Source organism: Phaenicophaeus curvirostris, chromosome 7 (assembly GCF_032191515.1).
Source record: "Phaenicophaeus curvirostris isolate KB17595 chromosome 7, BPBGC_Pcur_1.0, whole genome shotgun sequence".
Taxonomy (NCBI): domain Eukaryota; kingdom Metazoa; phylum Chordata; class Aves; order Cuculiformes; family Cuculidae; genus Phaenicophaeus; species Phaenicophaeus curvirostris.
In genome coordinates this window covers 11,706,986-11,727,764 of record NC_091398.1, presented here as the reverse complement: position 1 = coordinate 11,727,764, position 20,779 = coordinate 11,706,986, and the positions used below count along the sequence as shown (strand labels likewise).

The 20,779-nt window shown below is 40.8% G+C and overlaps 1 protein-coding gene across 5 annotated transcripts in view; it reads left to right on the top strand.

Moving 5' to 3' along the window:
* Window positions 1-20,779, top strand: part of DIP2A (disco interacting protein 2 homolog A) — a 119,544-nt gene that overhangs the window by 60,305 nt on the left and 38,460 nt on the right. For all 5 annotated transcript variants that reach the window (XR_011337724.1, XM_069860818.1, XM_069860816.1 and 2 more), the window contains 13 exons: window positions 1,786-1,914; window positions 2,699-2,818; window positions 6,229-6,426; window positions 7,949-8,040; window positions 8,284-8,394; window positions 9,157-9,280; window positions 9,550-9,659; window positions 10,020-10,122; window positions 13,390-13,454; window positions 13,750-13,843; window positions 14,688-14,807; window positions 16,238-16,352; window positions 17,401-17,540. Coding sequence is in view for 4 of the 5 variants with exons in the window: in XM_069860818.1 (XP_069716919.1) it covers window positions 1,786-1,914; window positions 2,699-2,818; window positions 6,229-6,426; window positions 7,949-8,040; window positions 8,284-8,394; window positions 9,157-9,280; window positions 9,550-9,659; window positions 10,020-10,122; window positions 13,390-13,454; window positions 13,750-13,843; window positions 14,688-14,807; window positions 16,238-16,352; window positions 17,401-17,540 (1,521 nt within the window). In the remaining variant the exon portion in view is untranslated. The remainder of the gene's footprint in view (window positions 1-1,785; window positions 1,915-2,698; window positions 2,819-6,228; window positions 6,427-7,948; window positions 8,041-8,283; window positions 8,395-9,156; window positions 9,281-9,549; window positions 9,660-10,019; window positions 10,123-13,389; window positions 13,455-13,749; window positions 13,844-14,687; window positions 14,808-16,237; window positions 16,353-17,400; window positions 17,541-20,779) is intronic.

Genomic DNA, 20,779 nt, shown 5'->3' with positions numbered 1-20,779 from the left:
AAGGCAGATTTGGGAGGGGGAGTCAGTTCTCAGCTGTATGTGAGATGAAAGAGCTGTGGACAATAGAGAAGATGTTTGTAAGGACCCCTGGCATTTCCCTTCTATGGTGAGGCACATAGGTTTGCATGAAAATTGGCTCAAAGATGCTTGTAAGATACATGAATGCTGTAGATTAGGACCTCCACATATAGTTATTTTTTGTGGATTTTTTTTCAGTAGGGAATGATTGTTAATGGATTTTTTTATTTTGCTTCTGAGCATTCTCATTTTTTGTGTAATGTCTTTGAGCTATTCCCAACTACACAGCTCTTCTGCTAATGTTCCCAAATAGCTCCTTCCTTATGTTATTTTCTGTGCATCTAATTGCGGAGCTTTTGTATTTCAAATATCTGCCTCATGCATGTGGGCAGAAGATTGCTTTTTCTCATCAGGCATGTACATAATAAATCCACTTGACATTTCAACTTCTGTACTTTATGCATGGCTTCTGACCCATATGTGCAGCAAGTCTCTTAGTGTGACAGCCTCTCTTATCCTCTCTCTTGATCGTTATGTTTGTACTTATATGTACATCACTTTGAGTGTACATTTTGAGTCACCTTAATGTTTAGTGGTGACAACTTCATCTATAGGAATGCCATTTGGGGGCCATTCACTGATGAAGCCACACTGCAGATACACCTGTAATTGTAGTTCTTGATGATCTGTTCAAGCTGAGTGAGTGGAAACTTTAGATATTCATAATCACTGCAGGGTTTGTTGGCTTAGGAGTGTGGACTCGTGGGCTAATACTGCAGGATGGGAAGCAGGTGTCCTTTTCTGTGATTAATTTGTGTGCTCTGTGAAGCCTGTGTTTTGGGAATTCAGCAAAGCCCAGGAATAACAAGCAAACAAAAAGCAAATCAAAAAGTATATAGAACACAGAGAGCGTGTTTCAATTTACTCTGAATACATGCGCTTTCTGTACTGTAACATGGTTATACAGATCAGTTTTGCGTATAGTTGTCACTTTTTCTTGTTCTAACTTGGGTACTTATCCAGCTGTTCTCATTGATAAATGCCCCAGTGAAGAGTATACTGTGTCTGTAGCACAACATAAACAGGAAGCTTGTACCTATGGTATCATTGCAAGACTATTAAAATCACTTGTTAAGAAAAGCTGCTGTAGGAAAACCATGGCTGTCTTACAAACAGCGGGTGACAGTTTTTTAAGTCAGCAGTAACTTTCCTTGAGGGAGTGTTGTCTGTCCATGTCTGTCTTCTACATGTGTTCAGACCTAAATGTTCTATCTTTGCCTCTTAAATCTTAATCTGTATTTCTTAGTAAAAGTCTTCCCCTTGCAGCTGGCAGATTATAGATAAGTCCTTCTGTTTTCCTGGGGCAAACCTTTAAACCTTATGCTTTCATCCCTTTCTCTTCCTATGGGACTTAGAATAGTCATTCCAGTTTTGTGGTGAGACTTTGGGTGCCTGTATTTCTTTTGAGACCTACAGACAGGTTTTCTTTGCAGGCTTGTTCTGTTTACTCAGAATGAGTCTGCTTACTTTTCACCTCTTTATTAGTCAGAATTTGTTTGGATACATTTGAAAGCTGGACTAGCTTTTCTCCACCCTTGAGAAAGACAGTGGTTCCTTTCAGGATTCCACCTGTATCTAGAAGATTTCAGTTATAGTTTGATTAGAGAAATAGGAATTTTTAAAAAAGCAAGAATGCTGTGAGAAGCAACTTTGGGTACGTTGATTCTGAAGATGACTGATGAGCTCCCATGTCTGCCATTTCTACAGATAACCACTCTGCACCTCCAGATGTAACCACTGGGCTGGTGGAACATTTACATCATGAGCGTCTACAGGTAGCATTGGTACGAGGAGTTCCCAGAGGCTACAACAGCAGCATTTTGGAAACTGCAGATGGTGATTGTATTATAAGCCTCCTACCTTTCAATCTATGTCCCTCTTTATGAATAAGAATGCATAACAGAGCTTGGCATGTGCCTGCTCCCTCCAAAACTTTTCAGTGGTATGATATATCTGTTAGTCCACCACAGGAGAGGGAACTATACTGCATTTCTCATGTTCTGCTGGTGGGAGCCATGTCCCCATTTTTGTGTATTTCTGTAGTAAAAGGCAATGAATGCCCTCTAGTCTCACATTTTAATTTTATATTGCCTCAGAGGTTTAAATTTCAGTAAATATTAGTAAGCATATACATTTCTGTTTCATTTAAGATAAATATCACGTATACAAGTGAAAATAAGAATTCAACGTAGTTTTGTCCTATGATTATTTTTTGCTAACCCTATAAAATATTGAAGGATTCACTTACTTTTTCCATGGTTTCTCAGACTTTCAGAACAGAATTGAGATGAAGCAAACACCTAGACTTCTGAAGAAAAGAATGTTCTTCAGTTTTACATTGGAATCTTGTGAAGGAGTCAGCAGTTTGAAATGCTAAATTAAAGTATAAGAAAGTATATTCATCAGCCAGGTAGCTAGGGAACTGCATTGTTTTAAAACAAATAAATCCATTGTTGAAAGTGTTACCGATTAAAGCTGCTTTTTTCCACATAAGCCATTCATCTTAATGACTCTTCTGCCTGAAAGTTGTGCTGAGCTTAGATTGTCAGCAATGTCAGCATGTGTTTTAAGTATGTGTTTATTAATATATGGTAAGTAATAAATACTTTCTCTTTGGCAGGTGTACCAGTGAATAGCAGAGTGTCTTCTAAAATCCAGCAGCTTCTAAATACGTTGAAAAGACCAAAGCGCCCACCTTTGAAAGAGTTTTTTGTTGATGATTTTGAAGAGCTGCTAGAAGGTTAATTCTTTTTCAAATACATTTTTCAATCTGTGTAAGCGGTTCACAAAAGAACTGATATGCCTTGGCAAGTGTTTAATTTTTCTCTCCCCAGAAGAAAACAAATCATGGTGGAGTTGTTTCATTGGAGAAAGGTCATATGCTATCACAAGTACAACATAACCTTCAACTCAGCTCTCCTACTTGGTGTACTTGTTCTCTGCCTTCCTGCCTCACTTCTGAAACTCTCCTGATTCAGCCCATTTTCACTGAGTCACAGAATAGCATGATTAGAAGGGATCTCTGGAGGTCATGTAGTCCAGCTACCCTGCTAATGCTGGTTTACCTAGAACAGATGGTGCAGGATCACATGCATAAAAGGAGACTCCTCAACCTCCCTGGGCCCCCTATTCCAGTGTTCTGTCACCCTCACTGTAAAGAAGTTTTTCTTAACGTTGAGATGAAATTTGCTATGTTCCAGTTTGTGCCCATTGCCCCATATCCTGACACTGGGCACCATTGAGAAGAGTTTGACCCCATCTTCTTGACACCTGCCCCTTAGATATTAATAAGGTCCCCTCAGTCTTCTCTTCTCCAGGCTAAACATACCAAGATCACTCAGCCTCTCCTCATAATAGAGATGCTCTGGTCCCCTTATCTTTGTGGCTTTCCACTGGATTCACTCCAGTAGTTCCTTGCCCTTCCTGAACTGTGGAGCCAGAGCTGGACACAGGACTCCAGATGTGGCCTCATTAGGGCAGAGTAGTTGGGGAGGAGAAACTCTCTCACCCTGCTGGCCACACTCTTCTTGGCCATGAGGGCCCATTGCTGGCTTGTGGGACCTTGTTGTCCACCAGGTTCTGTACTGGTGCAGGGTGTTGTTCTTCCTGAGGTGCAGAATCCTACACTTGCCTTTGTAGAACTTTATTAGGTGCCTCTTCACCCAACTTTTCAACCTACCCAGGTGTCACTGAATGGCAACACAGCCTTCTACAATATGAGCCATTCCTCCCAGTTTTGTGTCAACAAACGTGCTGAGGGTGCACTCAGTCCCCTCATCCAGGTCATATTTTGCACAAGACTGGGGCCAATACTGGCCCTTAGGGAACACAGGTGGCTACAGGCTTCCAACCAGACTCTGCACTGCTGATGCCAACCCTCTGAGCTCTGCCATCCAGCAAGTTTTCAATCCACCTCACTGTTCACTCATCTGACCCATACTTCCTAAGCTTACCTATGAGGATGATGTGGGAGACAGTATCAAAAGCCTTGCTAAAGTCAAAATAGACAGCATCCACCAATATGGATGAGTATGATGAGCTACTGAATACTAAAGATGGTGATTTACAGATACTTGAAGAAATTCTACTCACATATTTGTCAAGAACTTCATTGGTGCATCTGGAAATCGTCATGTTTGGTGATGGTCCTACTATGATTTTTTGCCTCAGAGATTCTAAACTCTGCCCTGTTGTTATCAGTGAATTTATATAGAGGGTATTCTTTGGAGTAAGTCGGGGCATAGCCTAAGTGCAATGGACCTCTTGAAGCCTCTCTTCAGCCTCCTGTCCGCACCTTCAAAGAAGGAGATTCCATGGACTTTGCCTGCTGATATTCAGCTCTTTGTCTACAAGCACCCCCACATTCTACTCTGAAAAGTTGCTTTGTAGCTGGTCAGTGCCCAAGTATAGTTAGCTGAAAAAAATTACTAGCTAATCACTGAAATTTGGAACTGGAATGATAATACTGTTTACACACACGTTAATATCATCTTCTTGAAGTCCAGAAACTTTAATTGTTTTAGAGGTTCAGAGGAATTAAACACTGTGCTGTGCAATATGTCTTGACTGTGCACTAAATGAAAGGATAGTGCTTGTACATGCTGTGCAGATATTGCTTAACTAAAACCCAGTATTTTCTCTGTTTGCATGGGTCCAGGCAGAAAGAAAATCATCTCTAACAAATGCAGGCATGGCTTAGCAATATGTAGCTGCCTTTAAAATCAGCTTTATAAGCTAATTTTGAAGAATTATTTTTGTTCTGTTCTTAGTCTTAAAGACTAGATGAAAATTTAGTTCTTGATGTGACCTTTTTGAGCAGCTGCTACTAGATTCCCTGTACTATTTGTCTGATACTTTAAGATACATGTGGTACAGTAGACACCCTGGGGGGAAGGAGTGCAATACAGAGGAACCTTGACAAGCTTTAGAGGTGGGCCTGTGAGAACCTCATAAAGTTCAACAAGGCTGTGTGCAAAGTCTTACACCTGGGTTGGGGCAATCCCAAGCACAATTACAGGCTGGGTGGAGAATGGATTGAGAGCAGCCCTGGCAAGGAGGACTTTGGAGTGTTGGTGGATGAGAAGCTCAACTTGAGCTGGCAATGTGTGCTTGCAGGGGCCTGCAGGAAAGCTGGAGAGGGGGTCTTTATCAGGGAGTGCAGGGATAGGATGAGGGGTAATGATTTTAAGCTGAAAGATGGGAGATTTAGATTAGATACAAGGAAGAAATTTTTTTCCTGTGAGGGTGGTGAGGCACTGGCACAGGTTGGCCAGAGAAGTCAGGGGTGCCGCGTCCCTGGAGGCGTTCAAAGCTAAGTTAGATGGGGCTTTGAGCAAGTTCATCCAGTGGAAGGTGTCCCTGCCCATGGCAGAGGAGGTTGGAAATGGAGGATCTTTAGGATCCCTCCCAACCCAAACCGCTCTAAGATTCTGATTCTATGATTGTGATTCTATGCTCTCAATGAATATTTTTAAGGCAGACTGTCACCGAGGTGCACATATGTCATTGTGGAGAGCAGAGCACCTCACTTCGAACTGTTCATTTTAGTTATTGCATATATCCAACTATAATTCTGTTTTGCTAACCAAGATGAAGATACTTCACTTTCTTGAGGAGCAGGATTTTAACAGCAGGCTACTCAGAGAGCAAATGGCGTACAAACCCTGCAGTGAAAGAGATGATCCTGAAGCCCATACCAGGAGCATTTAATCTAGATTTTTATTGTTAGAGAAGCATAGTGTCATTTTTCATCACCTCTTGAGAATTTGGTGCAGCAAAAATAAATGTCCGATTGTCATTGAAGCCATTCTCTCTGATAATGCCGCTTGACTTGGTGTGAGGCTTCATTTAAATAGATGTGTAGAACAAACATCAGAAAATGTCATCTTTCCAAAGCAGAGAGAAAGAGTGATATAGGGATTCAAATTCCTGTGGACTGGTCTTTTGAATAATACTGATTCGGAACTCCAAAATGATGGTAATTATTTTTTGTGAAGCCAACAAATTATTAGCATGGTACCATCATAAAGCAGAGGAGAAGTAATGATAGCTGTGAGGAAGGTGGGAAAGTTTCATAGAATAGTCTATTAAGTATGACTAACATATTTTGTAAGGATTGACATTTGCCATTTTGATGTGCTCTGGTTTTAGTGCAACAGCCCGACCCAAATCAGCCAAAGCCTGAAGGAAATCAAATGAATGTACTTAAAGGTGAACCCTTAGGTGTGGTGACCAACTGGCCACCTTCTCTACTGGCTGCCCTGCAGCGCTGGGGAACCACCCAGCCGAAAGCCGCTTGCCTGACAGCATTGGATACAACCGGGAAAGCTATTTATACACTTACTTACGGTATGTATTGGTGATAACTGTAAGAATGAGACTTTCATTTTGGAAGGAACACTTAACTAAGTTAAGTGATGGACTGACTGTGCTCATAATAGATACTTGGAGGTTACTATTAGCATGCAAATTAGGAATTTGTTGTAGATGAAAAACTAGGGAAAGCTAGGGAAAGAGTATCTGGTATTAATTATCTACAAGTGATTTTTTATAGATTTTAAACAATTGGGGGGGAGTGGCTCTTAAAAGAGCACTAAAGATAGCCTGGTGTAAAATAGGAGGAAGAAACAGATGACTGATTATACACTCTTCAGATTTTCAGAGTAGACTTAAATTTTAACATGTTTTCGCATATCCTAATAGAGAAGACTTTTACTTCAGGAGCATATTAAGGATGTTATTATGGCAAGTGAATCTTGGCTAGTGAACTAGCCAAGTAAACTAGCCAAGTAAACTAGAAGTATTAGAATAATTGCATTTTTTGGAGGATAATTGTGTCCCCTTGGACAGTTAACTACCACATTTCATTGTACAGTATGTTAGTGTTAAATTGTCTTGCTTACATTCTTACAGATGAAGTCTACTTTCACTAAAAGTAACTGAGTAGTAGGTGGCTTAGTTTCACTACTTTGCAGTGGAGCTTTGAGAATGGTTGAGAATATCATGTTTAGTTTTACATTTAAAAAAAAGGAAAAGAAAAACTAACAAGAAGCCAAGCTCTAAATTGTGCTTGAACTCTGCCTAGCGCACTGATGTGCTTGAGTTCTCTGTAACTTTTTTAATATCAAAGGAAATTGCACCAGAAATAACCTGTTGAATTGAAGAAGTTTGAGACTGATGAACACAAAATAACTGATGGTTGCTGCGAAGGATTGAGTATGGATGTCAGTCCATGATAAAGACCGTGCACGAGAAAGCTGAGTTCCAGCTGTGTGCTGTTTGCCACAGCATACTTCTTTGGGGAATTCTTGCTTTGATTTACCATTTACAGTGGAATGGTATTGCTGTTGCTCAAACCTCTTTTTTTTATTATTTATCTATTTAAATAACTTGGGATAATTTTTTGTTCTGAATTATGGAGCACTGTGAGATCACTACTGAGCACTGAACTGGCATTTCATAGAGCCAGATATTGTGGCATTTATTCCTACCCATGGTTCTTAGATTTCAGATAATTTTTTATCCAATTTAGAATTTTTCTTATTATCCCAAGCAATTGGCTGTCTCTGAGAGCCCGTAGGGAAGAGTCTTGTTAAGTGCCTTTTGGAAATGCAGTTAATCTATATCACCCAGCTTCGTGTGGGTGCACACATGAACTGAAACGCTGGAAGAACTCAGTATATGTTTATGGTGGGATTGTGTTTACAACAGCGTTGGCTTTTTCTCAGTTACTTGTTCATGTGCCTGTTGGCCCTGTTGTAGTACTAAAAACTTGCTCGGTGCATATATATAAGGCAGTGAGATTTGCCCATTAAACATTAAAATTTTAGTCTCTTTTCTTAAAATTTCTGTGTTGGCTTTTTTTCTCTAGGGAAACTGTGGAGTCGAAGCTTAAAGTTAGCGTATACCCTGCTAAACAAGCTAACCACTAAGAATGAACCACTGCTGAAGCCTGGAGACCGGGTAGGCTTCTGTTTGAAATCATCTCTGTGGATAAAACGGGCAGTGAGGAACAGTTTTAGCTAAAGAAAACCTTGTAAAACTGTGACTTGTAATACTATATTATCACATTTACTATTTACGTTCCTAGTTTAAGTATGAATCTGAACATTGTTGTGAAGAACTTTTCCAGTAATTAAAAAGCAGCCCTCGCCCCCTCAAATGATGACCAAAACCATCGCTTGTTATTTTCGTGTATTTTTTTAGGTAGCTCTCGTATTTCCTAATAGCGATCCAGTTATGTTTATGGTGGCCTTTTATGGATGTCTCCTCGCAGAACTTATTCCTGTCCCAATAGAAGTTCCACTAACAAGAAAGGTAGGCAAATACACTGAACATTTTTATGACTTCATACATAAAGTGAGAGGGGACCCCTCATAAGCCTCCATTTCTGAAAGCAATATGGTGCATCAGATGAACTAGTCAGTGTACATTATATGTTTGGAAAGTGTTTAGTACTTAGTTAGGGAAGGGGAAAATAGAATGAAGCTAGTAAGTTAACTGTTTTAGGATATATAACTGCAGAAATTATTTTAATTCATTAAATTTTAAAAGTTGTGTGAAAGTATTTCTTAAAATATAACACAGAAATGCTGTCTTCAGCTCTCGTGCTGATTAAGGAGAGCACAGGCAGGTATAGACACCATGGTGACTGGAAATATCAGGACAATCCCACACACATTGAGATTATTAGGGAAGGTGTGAAATAAGAGCAGAAAAGCTACAGGCTCTGCTCTTCAGGACTCAGAAACAGCATCATACCAGCTCTCTGTTGTACCAGAACTTACAAAACGTCCCTGTTGGGTTGGAGAGGGATGTACAACCACTACTTTTGACACTACTTTTCTACCATTGCTTGCCAGATCTACTGCCAAATATAACTTAGTTGACACTAAGCAAAACCAAGCTTTTTGAGCATAGACTTCAGTCTTTTGTCTTCCATAAAAGGTTGTACAGGCAGGTAATTTTTTTTTCCTGTGATATGAATTGGCTTAATATTTTCTAAACAGGGAAAAGTTACAGTGAACTGTATAAAAGCCTCATTATTTGTAAGTTTGCTATAACATGTTTTTTCTGTAGGATGCTGGCAGCCAGCAGATTGGATTTCTTTTGGGCAGCTGTGGAGTAACACTAGCTTTAACCACTGATGCCTGTCAAAAAGGCCTTCCTAAAGCTCAGACTGGTGAGGTAGTTACATTTAAAGGTATGTCTTTAAGCTACTTATTTCTTTATAGGATAAAGAATGGGTATATCCACTGCTACTATTAAATAACAATCTTTGACTTTGCTTACATGCTTCTAGCTTACATAGAAAGAAGAACTACCTTTGTTGTCAAGACAGTACTTAATGCTGCTTCTTCCTGTCAGGGGGATGATGCAACAGCTTTTGCTTGTCTCTTTTTTCCCTGAATAGTGGGGAAGAAACTTGATTTTTGGAACTGTAATGACAGTAATGTTTCTTTTTCTTTGAAGGCTGGCCTCGTCTCATTTGGTTTGTGATTGATGGGAAGCATCTTGCAAAACCAGCTAAGGACTGGCATCCTCAAGTACGGGATGCCAGTGCTGAGATTGCTTATATTGAGGTGATCCAGTATAATATGCCTAACTTATGTCTATCATAGTTTGTGACACAGCACGTTTTCTTCCTTTAATCTCTTGATGCAATAAAAGAGATTACTATAGTATTTTTAAGTGTGGAATGTTTCCCTTGAAGTTGCCAGGCAAACTCATTTGAGTAGTTGTGCTGAATGAGATAAAGGATTGGGGATAACTGGCATTTTTGGATCTCTGGGACAATTTCTTTAATTGGGGTGGAGAAACAGTCAGATTTCGTATGATATTAGTGTATTCTCTGAACATAAATGCATCTTTTATGCTAGCCTTTTTATTTTAAAAAAATTTTGTTGTTAAACTAATGCTTGTATAAATTTTGTCTTTTGCAGTACAAAACAAGTAAAGAGGGCAGCACAGTGGGCATTACTGTATCTCATGCTTCCATGCTAGCACATTGTCATGCATTAACTCAGGCATGTGGTTACTCAGAAGGTAAGTTAGATAGGTAAAATTTTAAAGTGATACTGATATCTTTTAATAGTCAGACAATTTATGTTGCAAAATCTTGTTTACTGTTTAAAAAGAACTTTGTAGCTTTAGTTGCAAAGGGAAAGACAAACTTCCTCATCTATGATCAATGTGATACATGAAGGAAAGTCAGAAGCCACTTGTGAAATCTCAGTTAATGTGCATTAGATTTTTTTTAACCTAAGATCCGTATTGATTTTATTGAAGCATTTTGATTTTTCAGTCAATGGTAAAAGCTATACTTATTTTTCGTCCTCTTGAAAAGAGCTTTGCTACCAGTGTCTTTTGCCCTCTCTAATGCTTTTTGAATGCTCCAGACGCTTTGAGTCATAAGGGGGCCCATTTGAGATGCCCATGTGCACAGTTAGAGAAGCCCTCCCAGCAGAAATTAAAGGGAGCTTTCTTAGATTGTTTCTACAGAACATTTAGGTAGCTTGGATCTCTTTGAAGTATGCTGGATGCTGCCAGCTCTAGCTGTAGCTGATCTAACTGTGCAAACTAGTGTGACACTTCACCTCTGAAAGACAGGCTTAATCAAGAAAGTTTGAGACTTTACCATCTTAAAAAGCACCCCAACTTGCTTGGCCCTAGTGTTGTTGCACCTTTGATGGCCCTGCCTGCCTAGATCACAAAGTGCAAGTCCTTGTGCAAGTCATCTGGCTTAGTTACTTGAACTAGATCTGTGGATCTAGATAGTGCATTTGAGGGCATAAGCAAATTGATGACAGTTGCTAGCTGTCCTCTATTGCACTGGGCAATTGGTTTATGCAAGTAGTGCTTTGAAGACCACACAAGTAGTATTTTAGAGTAAAACAGGTTTTCACGGTCAGGTATCTACTCGTTAGTTATCATCAAAGAGGACTCTTTCCCATTTTCATTTTAAGACACTCCATCACAGCTGCCAACTACAAGAACTGTGCTGGGAGGGAGGCAGGTGCACCTAGCTTGAAGTTTAGAGGATTGTACAATGATTGCTTAATCCTGCAAGGATGATGGCAACCACTTACGGATCAGAGGGATCTGCACATCTTAATTTTCAGACATATGTGGAGTAATGTTGCTAGTCAGATCTTCACAGTGGGTAATGAATTCTCTTTTCCTCTTGTATGTTCATTTTTCAAATTTCTGTTGCCTCATGCTGGAAATGCTGTCATGAGTTTCTGTATAGACCATATCCAGTACAAAGCTTTGCTTCCTGTTTTGTTCATAGCTTCTTGAAGCTTCACAAATTTGGCCACAGCAGTTAGTGTTTTCAAAAAGGAAAGGATCTTAGATAACCATGTCCTACAGAAGAACATATCCATAGGAATTTAGATAAAGTGAGAGATCTTGTTTACAGTTACTCTCTCAATGAATAACCAAGAACTGCACCTGGTTTTGCCAATGTGCATAGAGTTAATCCATGCTACCATTAACCAAAACCTTTTCCCTTGCAATCTGTTTGCTGGATCTCACACTTTGACTAGTTCTTATGCCATAATAAGGTAGTGTGTGCTAATGGGACTTGGGACATGCAGACTTAGGGAATGGTTGAGATTGGAAAGGGACAGTGGAAGTCATCTAGTTCAGGCTCAGGTAGGGCAACCTAGAGCCAGTTAGCCACGGCAGCTTTTCAGTATCTACCAGTATTTCAGTATCTACCAGTTACCAACGGGAGCTTTTCAGTATCTGTGTCAACCTTCCTGGGCAGCTTGTGCCAGTGCGTGGTCACACCTGCATTCAGTGTTTCTAGTTGCTCCAGTCCGCAGTCATCCTTGTGGCCCATCACTGAACTCACTTCACTACCTCCATTTCTCTCTTGTACTGTGAAGCCCAGAAGTGGGCACAGCACTCCAGGTTGTGGCCTCCCCAGTGCTGAGCAGAGGGGAAGAACTGCCTGCACTGACTGGCTGACAACACTTTGCCTGCCACAACCCACCACACCATTAGCCTTCTTTGCCACAAGAGCATGTTGCTGGCACGTGTTCAGCCTGGTGGCCGCCATGAAACCAGAGCTCTTTCTGCAAAGCTGCTCTCCAGACAGTTGGCTCCCAGCACGTCCTGGTGCGTGGGGTTATGCTTCCCCAGAGGCCAGGAGTTTGCACTTTGACTTGTTGAACTTCACGAGGTCCTGTCAGCCTGGCAAGGTCCCTCTGGATGGCAGCATAACCCAATGGTGTTCTCAGATGTTTCTCACAGCTCTGCATCACCTGCAGATTTGTTGAGGATGCACTCTGCTCCATCATCCAGACCATTAATGAAGATGCTGAACAGAACAGGAGCCAGTATGGAACCCTGGGCTACACAGCTAGTTACTGACCTCCAACTAAACTGTGTGCTACCAGTCACCACCCTCTGGGCCTGGTTGTTCAGCCACTTTTACATCCGCCTTCCTGTCTGCTCATCTAGCCCATACTTCATCAGCTTCTCTGTGAGGATCATGTCGAGTCTGTCATAAGATCCTGTGAAACTGCTGGCGGCTTTCTCCAGCAAATCCAGTTCTATGCAAGTCACTTTTCCTGAAGGTTAAAATAATTGCAAGTATGGAAGATTTTAGTTTTCTTTATTGAGGCTCATATGTGGCACTACGCACCTGTATCAGAGCAGCTGGTGCTCTCAGTCACCCAGAGAATGAATGGATATGTGATCGATTTACCAAAGTATTTTTTCTATTGGCAAATAGCTATCTATATTCTGAATACTTAAAAAGAATCATACGTACCCCAAAACCAATTTCTTTTGCATGAAGCCATCCTACATCAGTGATAAGCAAGTTCTACCTGATCAATGTGATATCTCTCAGGTTAAATCTTTGAATATATTTTTAAAATCATGTTTCTCAGAGAAAACACTGAAGAAAATTTAGTACAGCCTTGGTAATACTCTCTAAATTTAATTCCTTCAAATATATGTGAACTTTTTCAGTTCAGCTGAAAAAAGTCTGCATCAAAACTAAGGTTTCCCTGTACATAGTTCATTGGCAAATTTAACAAACACATGGAAGTGATATTATAATGAAAACAGGGTTTTAAATACCTTGTAATAATCTAGTCTCTAATAATAATTTAAAGATTATTGGTTTAAGTAAAATAGGACGATCAGCCTGTTTGTTATAGACAAGAAGACATGGCAACATAGCTTTGATTTCTTAGTGGTGTTGGAAGTTTCAGATTACTTTAGCAAATATTTTGAGTTCGTAAATATTTTTATTCATATGTTTCTGAAGTCTGATAGTTTTTCCTTCACTTTCAGCTGAAACACTAACAAATGTCTTGGATTTCAAAAGAGATGCTGGACTTTGGCATGGAGTATTAACGGTGAGTATTTGAAAAAAAAATTGCAGCAAGTTGCAATACTCTTAGGGTAGAGTGTTGGTTTCAGAATGAGGCCAAACTCTCTAAAACTGTTTATATATCTGTATTTATATTTTTCAAAAGAAAGTGCTACTTTTTCAGTGACTGCACAAGTGTAGCTTATGTTTTTATGTAGTTTCCACTAGCAGTTAAATGTAAGAGTTGTGCTGTACCCGTGATGATTTTTTATTAAGTGTTGTTGCATGCTGTGTCTTCTTTGAGCCACTTGAAAGTTTATTTTTTAATATTTTTCTCTTAGAGTGTTATGAACAGGATGCATGTCATTAGTATACCTTATGCATTAATGAAAGTTAATCCACTTTCCTGGATACAGAAAGTCTGCTCATACAAAGGTAACCTTAAAATACTTTTACTTAACCCGTCTCTTTTTGGATTATTTTTTAAAAAATTAAATTCATTTTTTTCTATAAAATGTCTATGTGGGAGTGGGAGGCGGACCCCGAGTAACAATGAAATCTCAATGTGAGTGAGTATAGTCGTTCTCCTTTATTCATAAACACAACACTCCTTATATACTTATTCTAGCAGAGCATGAGCTAATAAAACAACTTACAATTGGTCCTACTGTGCTGTCCATGCGCCTTAAGTAGTTACAAGATTGGTTAAAAGATGTTAAGCACGAGAAGGGGGCTGGTACAATGGTCTTGACGTTTTAGGGTGCTGAGTTCCGTGCTTTTGTTATGCACTTCTTTTATCAACATACCAAGGTCAGTTTTAAGGAGGAACGCCAGGCCTAGTCACAAGTGTTAACCCTGGATTGTTCATTGCTATCAAATCATGTCCTCGGTCGTCGAGCCATCCTTCCACATGTCTACTCTAGCTGACATGTCTGCACTGCTGTTTTATCCAGCTGACTTTCTTTGCCACAGCTTTAGCAACTGGGTGCTCCATTTCAGTGTTGTATGTATAGATAGATTCATTGATGAGTGCTGTTGATGGCTTCTTCTGATAGACCTTTAAAGAAACTGTTTCTCGTCTTAGCATTTGAATTTGTAGTAAACATTTAAATTCTGTAATCAAGTCCACCTGGAGACATCGAGTATACACATGTCAACCTTGGTAAATATTTGGCACTTGTATTTGTTTTCTATGTTTGTAATTTTTTTCATAATATAGTTTTATAGTTTTTCTTTATTTTGTTCTGCACATACACTATAATTATTTTTTTATTTTCAGCCCGTGTAGCAGTAGTAAAGTCACGTGATATGCACTGGTCACTTTTGGCTCAAAGGGATCAGAGAGATGTCAGTCTGAGCTCTCTGCGAATGTTGATAGTGGCAGATGGAGCTAATCCATGTGAGTATGGCTGCATTTTCTGAGTGTCAGTCTGAAGTGAACTGAAGCACACTGTAAATCAGTGAACTCTGAGTCTGCACTGTAGGAGCTCAGCAGTACTGGCCATAGTTTGTCTTCAGCAATACAGAGACAGCACCAGTATTTCTTTGCCAAGGACATGGAGCGAAACTTTCCTAGAAAACCTTCTGAAAAATTTATTCTTTAGATAAAGAATAGTTGATAATGTAATTTGAAAGAAGCTTTCAAAATTTCAAGTGAATCATGCCAGTTTCAAAGTAGTTGCTCATGTATTGCATGAGATATGCAATCTTTGAGCTGTTTGTCTGATTCTGTACGTGCCACTAGGGCTTGTCTCAGCCGTGTGCAAGGACATAAAAATGGGAACAGTCACAGCCTTAACTCAAACCATGACAACTGTTAACTAGAGTATGTGATAGGTTCCTGCCTTTTTCTGTGAATCATGTGGTGGTTTGCAACAAACTCAGAAAGGAGCTGGAAGGGGTTTTTTTGTAATAGGCAAAAGTATGGCTTAGTTGCTTAATTTTGTTGTTCTTGTACACCAGAAAATCAGTAGTATTTCACATTCCTTGGAGTTGCGTGATGACAGGTCATCAACTCGTGATGATGGAAGATGAAATCTGAAATTGTCTCACTAACATTGTATTTGTTGTGATTTCTGTTTCAGATCTGATGCTTAGAAAGTCAGACAGTTCATGCTCTAGTAATATACTAGTTTTACACTAATGATGCCACTGCTTTTTCATTGCTGTTAGCACTTCTTGCTACATTTAGCTGTGTAAACTCACTTCTTTAACTTCAGCTTTTTATCAGTGCCATACTCGTCTATAAATTGATGTGAATTTATACCTAGGATGTAGTATAATCAGTGAAATTTCCTGGTCTACGTTATGTGCTGCGATTCCACAACTGTAAATATAAAGCTGTAGGTGATGAGGTATCCTGTTGCATTTTGGGCTGACTGATAAAGGAGTAGAGTTCTGAACTGAAGTGAAGATGTGTCAGAAGCATTTGATGTTAATTTCTGAATGCTTTGGTTCTGTGACCTCTAAGGAAACACTCATGTCGGTGCTGTATAGGAAGCCGATAAATGATTACTCTCATTGAGGAAGTACTCTGATCACTGAAGGACTTTCCATGACATTAAGTGTTGTGGGGTGCTGCCAGAGAGAGTATGCAGCTGTGAATTCCATTCAGTTAATTGTTAACCAATGGGAGATTTTCTTCCAAATCTGACATCTAATAATACGCTGGAATGTCTTTTAGACAGTTTGAAAGTATGTTGGATTTGTGCACAGATGCAACCAAGTTTGTATAGCTGAGCTGAGAGTAAGCATGAACTTTGAAATCCAGCAGCTAAAGTTTTCCTGCCCTTGGCAAAATGTTTCCAATTGTGCGATTGTTCTTTTTAGGGTCAATATCTTCCTGTGATGCATTCTTGAATGTATTTCAATCCAGAGGTTTGAGACCAGAAGTAATCTGTCCCTGTGCTAGTTCTTCAGAGGCACTAACTGTTGCTATTCGCAGGTAATTCTTTTTTTCTGAGAAGTGAACTGAAACATTTCTTGACTATTGAATTATATCTGGTGTTAAAACAGTAGTCAGAAGAGACAATTACATAAGGATGCTCGGAGACTTAGACAGAGGAAGTCTGATGCTCACAGCTATCTCGTTCACAGAAGGATGGATGGGTGATTTTGTTTGCTTGCTTTAAGTAGTTTAATATTTTCTGAAGGTACTCAGCCATAAGGTGATTTTTTTTTTATCTTTTTGTGGGGGAGAGTGAGGTCTCATCCTCGCTGATGTTCCTGGAGAACCTTTATAAAATGCCCCTTAATGTCAAGATTGATACCGAATCTTCAAGTAATTGCTTATGTGCTCATAAACGGGGGGCTAAAGAAATGGAAAATATTTGTAACTAGTTTGAAAAATACCACTGGGTTTCTGGAGATAGCAAGGGATGCTCTGAAAAAAGGAAATGCTTTCATTATGAATAGATGCATGAATGGAATATGCTAGAATTTTCTGACAGCAATTTTGATCAAAATGTGCTTTTTGGAAAATCAGCTTCAAGAAAACTTGAAACAAAAAAGTTTGAGGTTTTGGATAGTACTTTCTCTGGTGGAAGAACTGACATCTCCTAATTAAAAAAAATGCACTTAAAGAACTGTTTTTACCACGGAATCTGGAATCTTTTGCTCTCTTCCATCCTGAAAGTTGAACAGTTACACAAAATACTCAACCAGTTCATCTCAGAGTAAGAAGTGTCAAGCCCTCCAAACACTTCGTAATTTTTCCTGGTGTTTAGAAATTGTAGCCTTTGAATGCTTTTTCTTGACTCATAATAGGACTAAATCCTCTCTGTAACATTTTAGAGTTGGAGGAATCTATGCGATATTTTGTTCTAGCTCTTTTTTCATCTAGTTAAAATATACTACCAGCCTTGGACTCTCATTTGTTTAAAATGAGAAGCAATTATTTCTCTTCACCTTAACAATGCTGAGACTTGGACAGTGTTTTTGATGATTGTGTTGTTATTAGTCTCTTGATTGTCTCTGATTTGACTGTTTTTCAGACCTCCAGAATTGGGTGGGCCTCCTCCAGGAAAAGCAGTGTTATCTATGAATTGTCTGAGTTTCGGCGTGATAAGAGTGGATACAGAAGAGAAGTTGTCAGTGTTAACTGTGCAGGATGTTGGTCAGATTATGCCTGGAGGTAGGAAAGCATTTCTGTAGGTTTAAGCATATTCTACATAAGTTATCTTTACTACTCTACTTGTGCTGATGGAATAAAGAAGAATGCTGCATGATAAATATCTTCAAGGTAAAACTTAGGTTTTGACGCATTACCTAAACATGTGATGATTAAGTACAGTCTCAATTAGATTAGTCAATGCTTTCAGCAGAGAATAATCAACAATAAATTTGAATGGCCATGGATTTTGGTATGGGCAGATACTTTTCGCTGGTCTGCAGAGATGTGCTATTTTTCACTTATTAGCATTGGTGCTGACTGACATACAGGTATGCATTAACAAATACAGCAGAACAGAACAAAAGGTAAAGCGTAGCAAGAAATACTATGCTTCATCCAGGAGTAATAGTCCGCATACACCAGAATACTTCACTTGGAAGTGCTGCACCAGCAGCACCAGCTGCGATCATCAAGTCCAACTGTCTGACAAGTTCAGGGCTGACCAAGTTAAATAATGTTGCTAAGGGCATGGTCCAAATGCCTCTTAAATACTGACAGTCTTGGGGCATTGACCACTTCTCCCAGGTAGCCTTTTCTAGGGTTTGACCACTCTCTCAGTTAACAAATGTTTCCTCATGTAAAGTTGGATGAGCAGACAGGAAGGCAGACGGAAAAGTGGCTAAACAACCAGGCCCAGAGGGTGGTGACTGGTAGCACACAGTTTAGTTGGAGGTCAGTAACTAGCTGTGTAGCCCAGGGTTCCATACTGGCTCCTGTTCTGTTCAGCGTCTTCATTAATGGTCTGGATGATGGAGCAGAGTGCATCCTCAACAAATCTGCAGGTGATGCAGAGCTGTGAGAAACATCTGAGAACACCATTGGGTTATGCTGCCATCCAGAGGGACCTTGCCAGGCTGACAGGACCTCGTGAAGTTCAACAAGTCAAAGTGCAAACTCCTGGCCTCTGGGGAGGCATAACCCCACGCACCAGGACGTGCTGGGAGCCAACTGTCTGGAGAGCAGCTTTGCAGAAAGAGCTCTGGTTTCATGGCGGCCACCAGGTTGAACACGTGCCAGCAACATGCTCTTGTGGCAAAGAAGGCTAATGGTGTGGCGGGTTGTGGCAGGCAAAGTGTTGTCAGCCAGTCAGTGCAGGCAGTTCTTCCCCTCTGCTCAGCACTGGGGAGGCCACAACCTGGAGTGCTGTGCCCACTTCTGGGCTTCACAGTACAAGAGAGAGATGAGGCTACCAAAGTGTATTCAGTGAAGGATTACTAAGGTTCTAGAGCATTTCAGCAGCAAGGAGAAGTTGAGAACGCTGTGACTGTTAGTTTTGGAAAAAGAGTAGGGGCAGGGTGGAGGAGGGGATGGATCTCATCAATTGTTTACCAGTATCAGAAAGGAGGTTATAGAGAAGACTGAGTCAGAATTTTAGTGGTGTCCAATGACAGAACAGGAGCTAATATACATAAGCTGAAACACATGAGCTTCCCTCCAAACAGAGGGAAAAACTTTATTCACTGTTATAGTGACTGAGCTCTGGAATGGGTTGCCCAGAGATGTTGTAGAGTGTCTCTATTCTTGGAGAGCTGTCTGGACATGTTCTGGATCAGCTGACTCTAGATAGCCCTGCTTGAGCTAAGGGATTGGACCAGGTGATCTCCAGAGGTCCCTTCCAGCCTCAACCATTCTGTGACTCCCAGACTCTTAACCCATGTAACAGACACTCCTACCCGAGGGGATGCAATACTAGACCTCATGGTCACCAGTGCAAGTGAGCTCACCAGTGAGGTCAAGGCTGGGGGCCGCCTGGGCTGCAGCGGTCACATATTGGTGGAGTTCAAGATTCTGAGGGATATGGGACAAGCGAGGAGTATAGTCAGGACCCTAAATTTTAGGAAAGCAAACTTCAAGCTCTTTAAGGAGTTAGTCAGTAGGATCTCCTGGGAAACGGTCCTCAGGGAGAAGAGAGCAGAACAGAGCTGGCAAATATTTAAGGATGCTTTCCATAAAGTGCAAGAGAACTCAGTCCCCAATATATGAAATCATGCAGGGAAGGGGAGAGACCACTGTGGCTGAGACGAGACTTGCGGGTCAACCTGAAAAGCAAGAGGGAACTTCACAGGCAGTGGAAGCAGGGACAGGGAACCTGGGAAGTGTATGGGGACACTGTCCAGTTTTGTAGGGATGAGGTCAGGAAGGCCAAGACACAGCTGGAGCTGAACTTGGCAAGGGAAGAAAAGAATAGCAAGAAGGGCTTCTACAGGTCTGTCAGCCAGAAAAGGAAGGTTAAACAAAGTGTACTCCCACTGATGAACAAAAATGGTGACCTCATATCAGCTGACGAGGAGAAGGCTGAGGTTCTCAAGAATTTTTTTGCCTCAGTCTTCGCTGACAACCACTCTCCTCATCCCTCCTGGGTCAATGGGCAACAAGATGGGGACCAGGGGAGTAAACCCCCTCCCACTGTAGGGGAAGACCAGGTTTGTGACCACCTGAGGAACCTGAAAATTTATAAGTCTATGGAACCCTGATGAGATGCATCCCAGAGTCATGAGGGAATGGGCAGGTGTGGTTGCCAAGCCACTCTCCATGATATTTGAAAAGTCATGGCAGTGAGGAGAAGTCCTGGTGACTGGAAGAAGATCAACATTGTGCCCATTTCTAAAAAGGGTAGAAAAGGTGCCCCTGGGAACTACAAACCTGTCAGCCTCACCTCTGTGCCTGGGAAGATCGTGGAACAGATCCTCCTAGGAGCTGTGGTAAAACACATGGAGGACAGGGAGATGATCTGAGATGGCAAGCGTGACTTCACCAAGAGCAAGTCCTGCCTGACCAACCTAGTAGCTTTCCCTGATGGGGTGACCACATCAGTAGACACAGGAAAGGATGTGATCTGTCTGGACTTCTGTAAAGCCTTTGACGTGGCCCCCCACAACATCCTTCTCTCTAAATTGGAGAGATTTGGATTTGATGGACTGTTGGTGGATAAGAAACTGGTTGGAGGTTGTTATTTAGAGAGTAGGGGTCAATGGCTCAAAGTCCAGATGGAGATCCATGACAAGTGGTGTCTCTCAGGGGTCCATACTGGGACCAGTGCTGTTTAATATTTTCGTCGGTGATATAAACAGTGAGATCAAGTGCACCTTCAGAAAGTTTGCAGATGAGACCAAGCTGGGTGGTGCAGTTGGAGAAGTGGGCCCGTGTGAACCTCATGAGATTCAACGAGGCCAAGTGCAAGGTCCTACACCTGGGTCAGG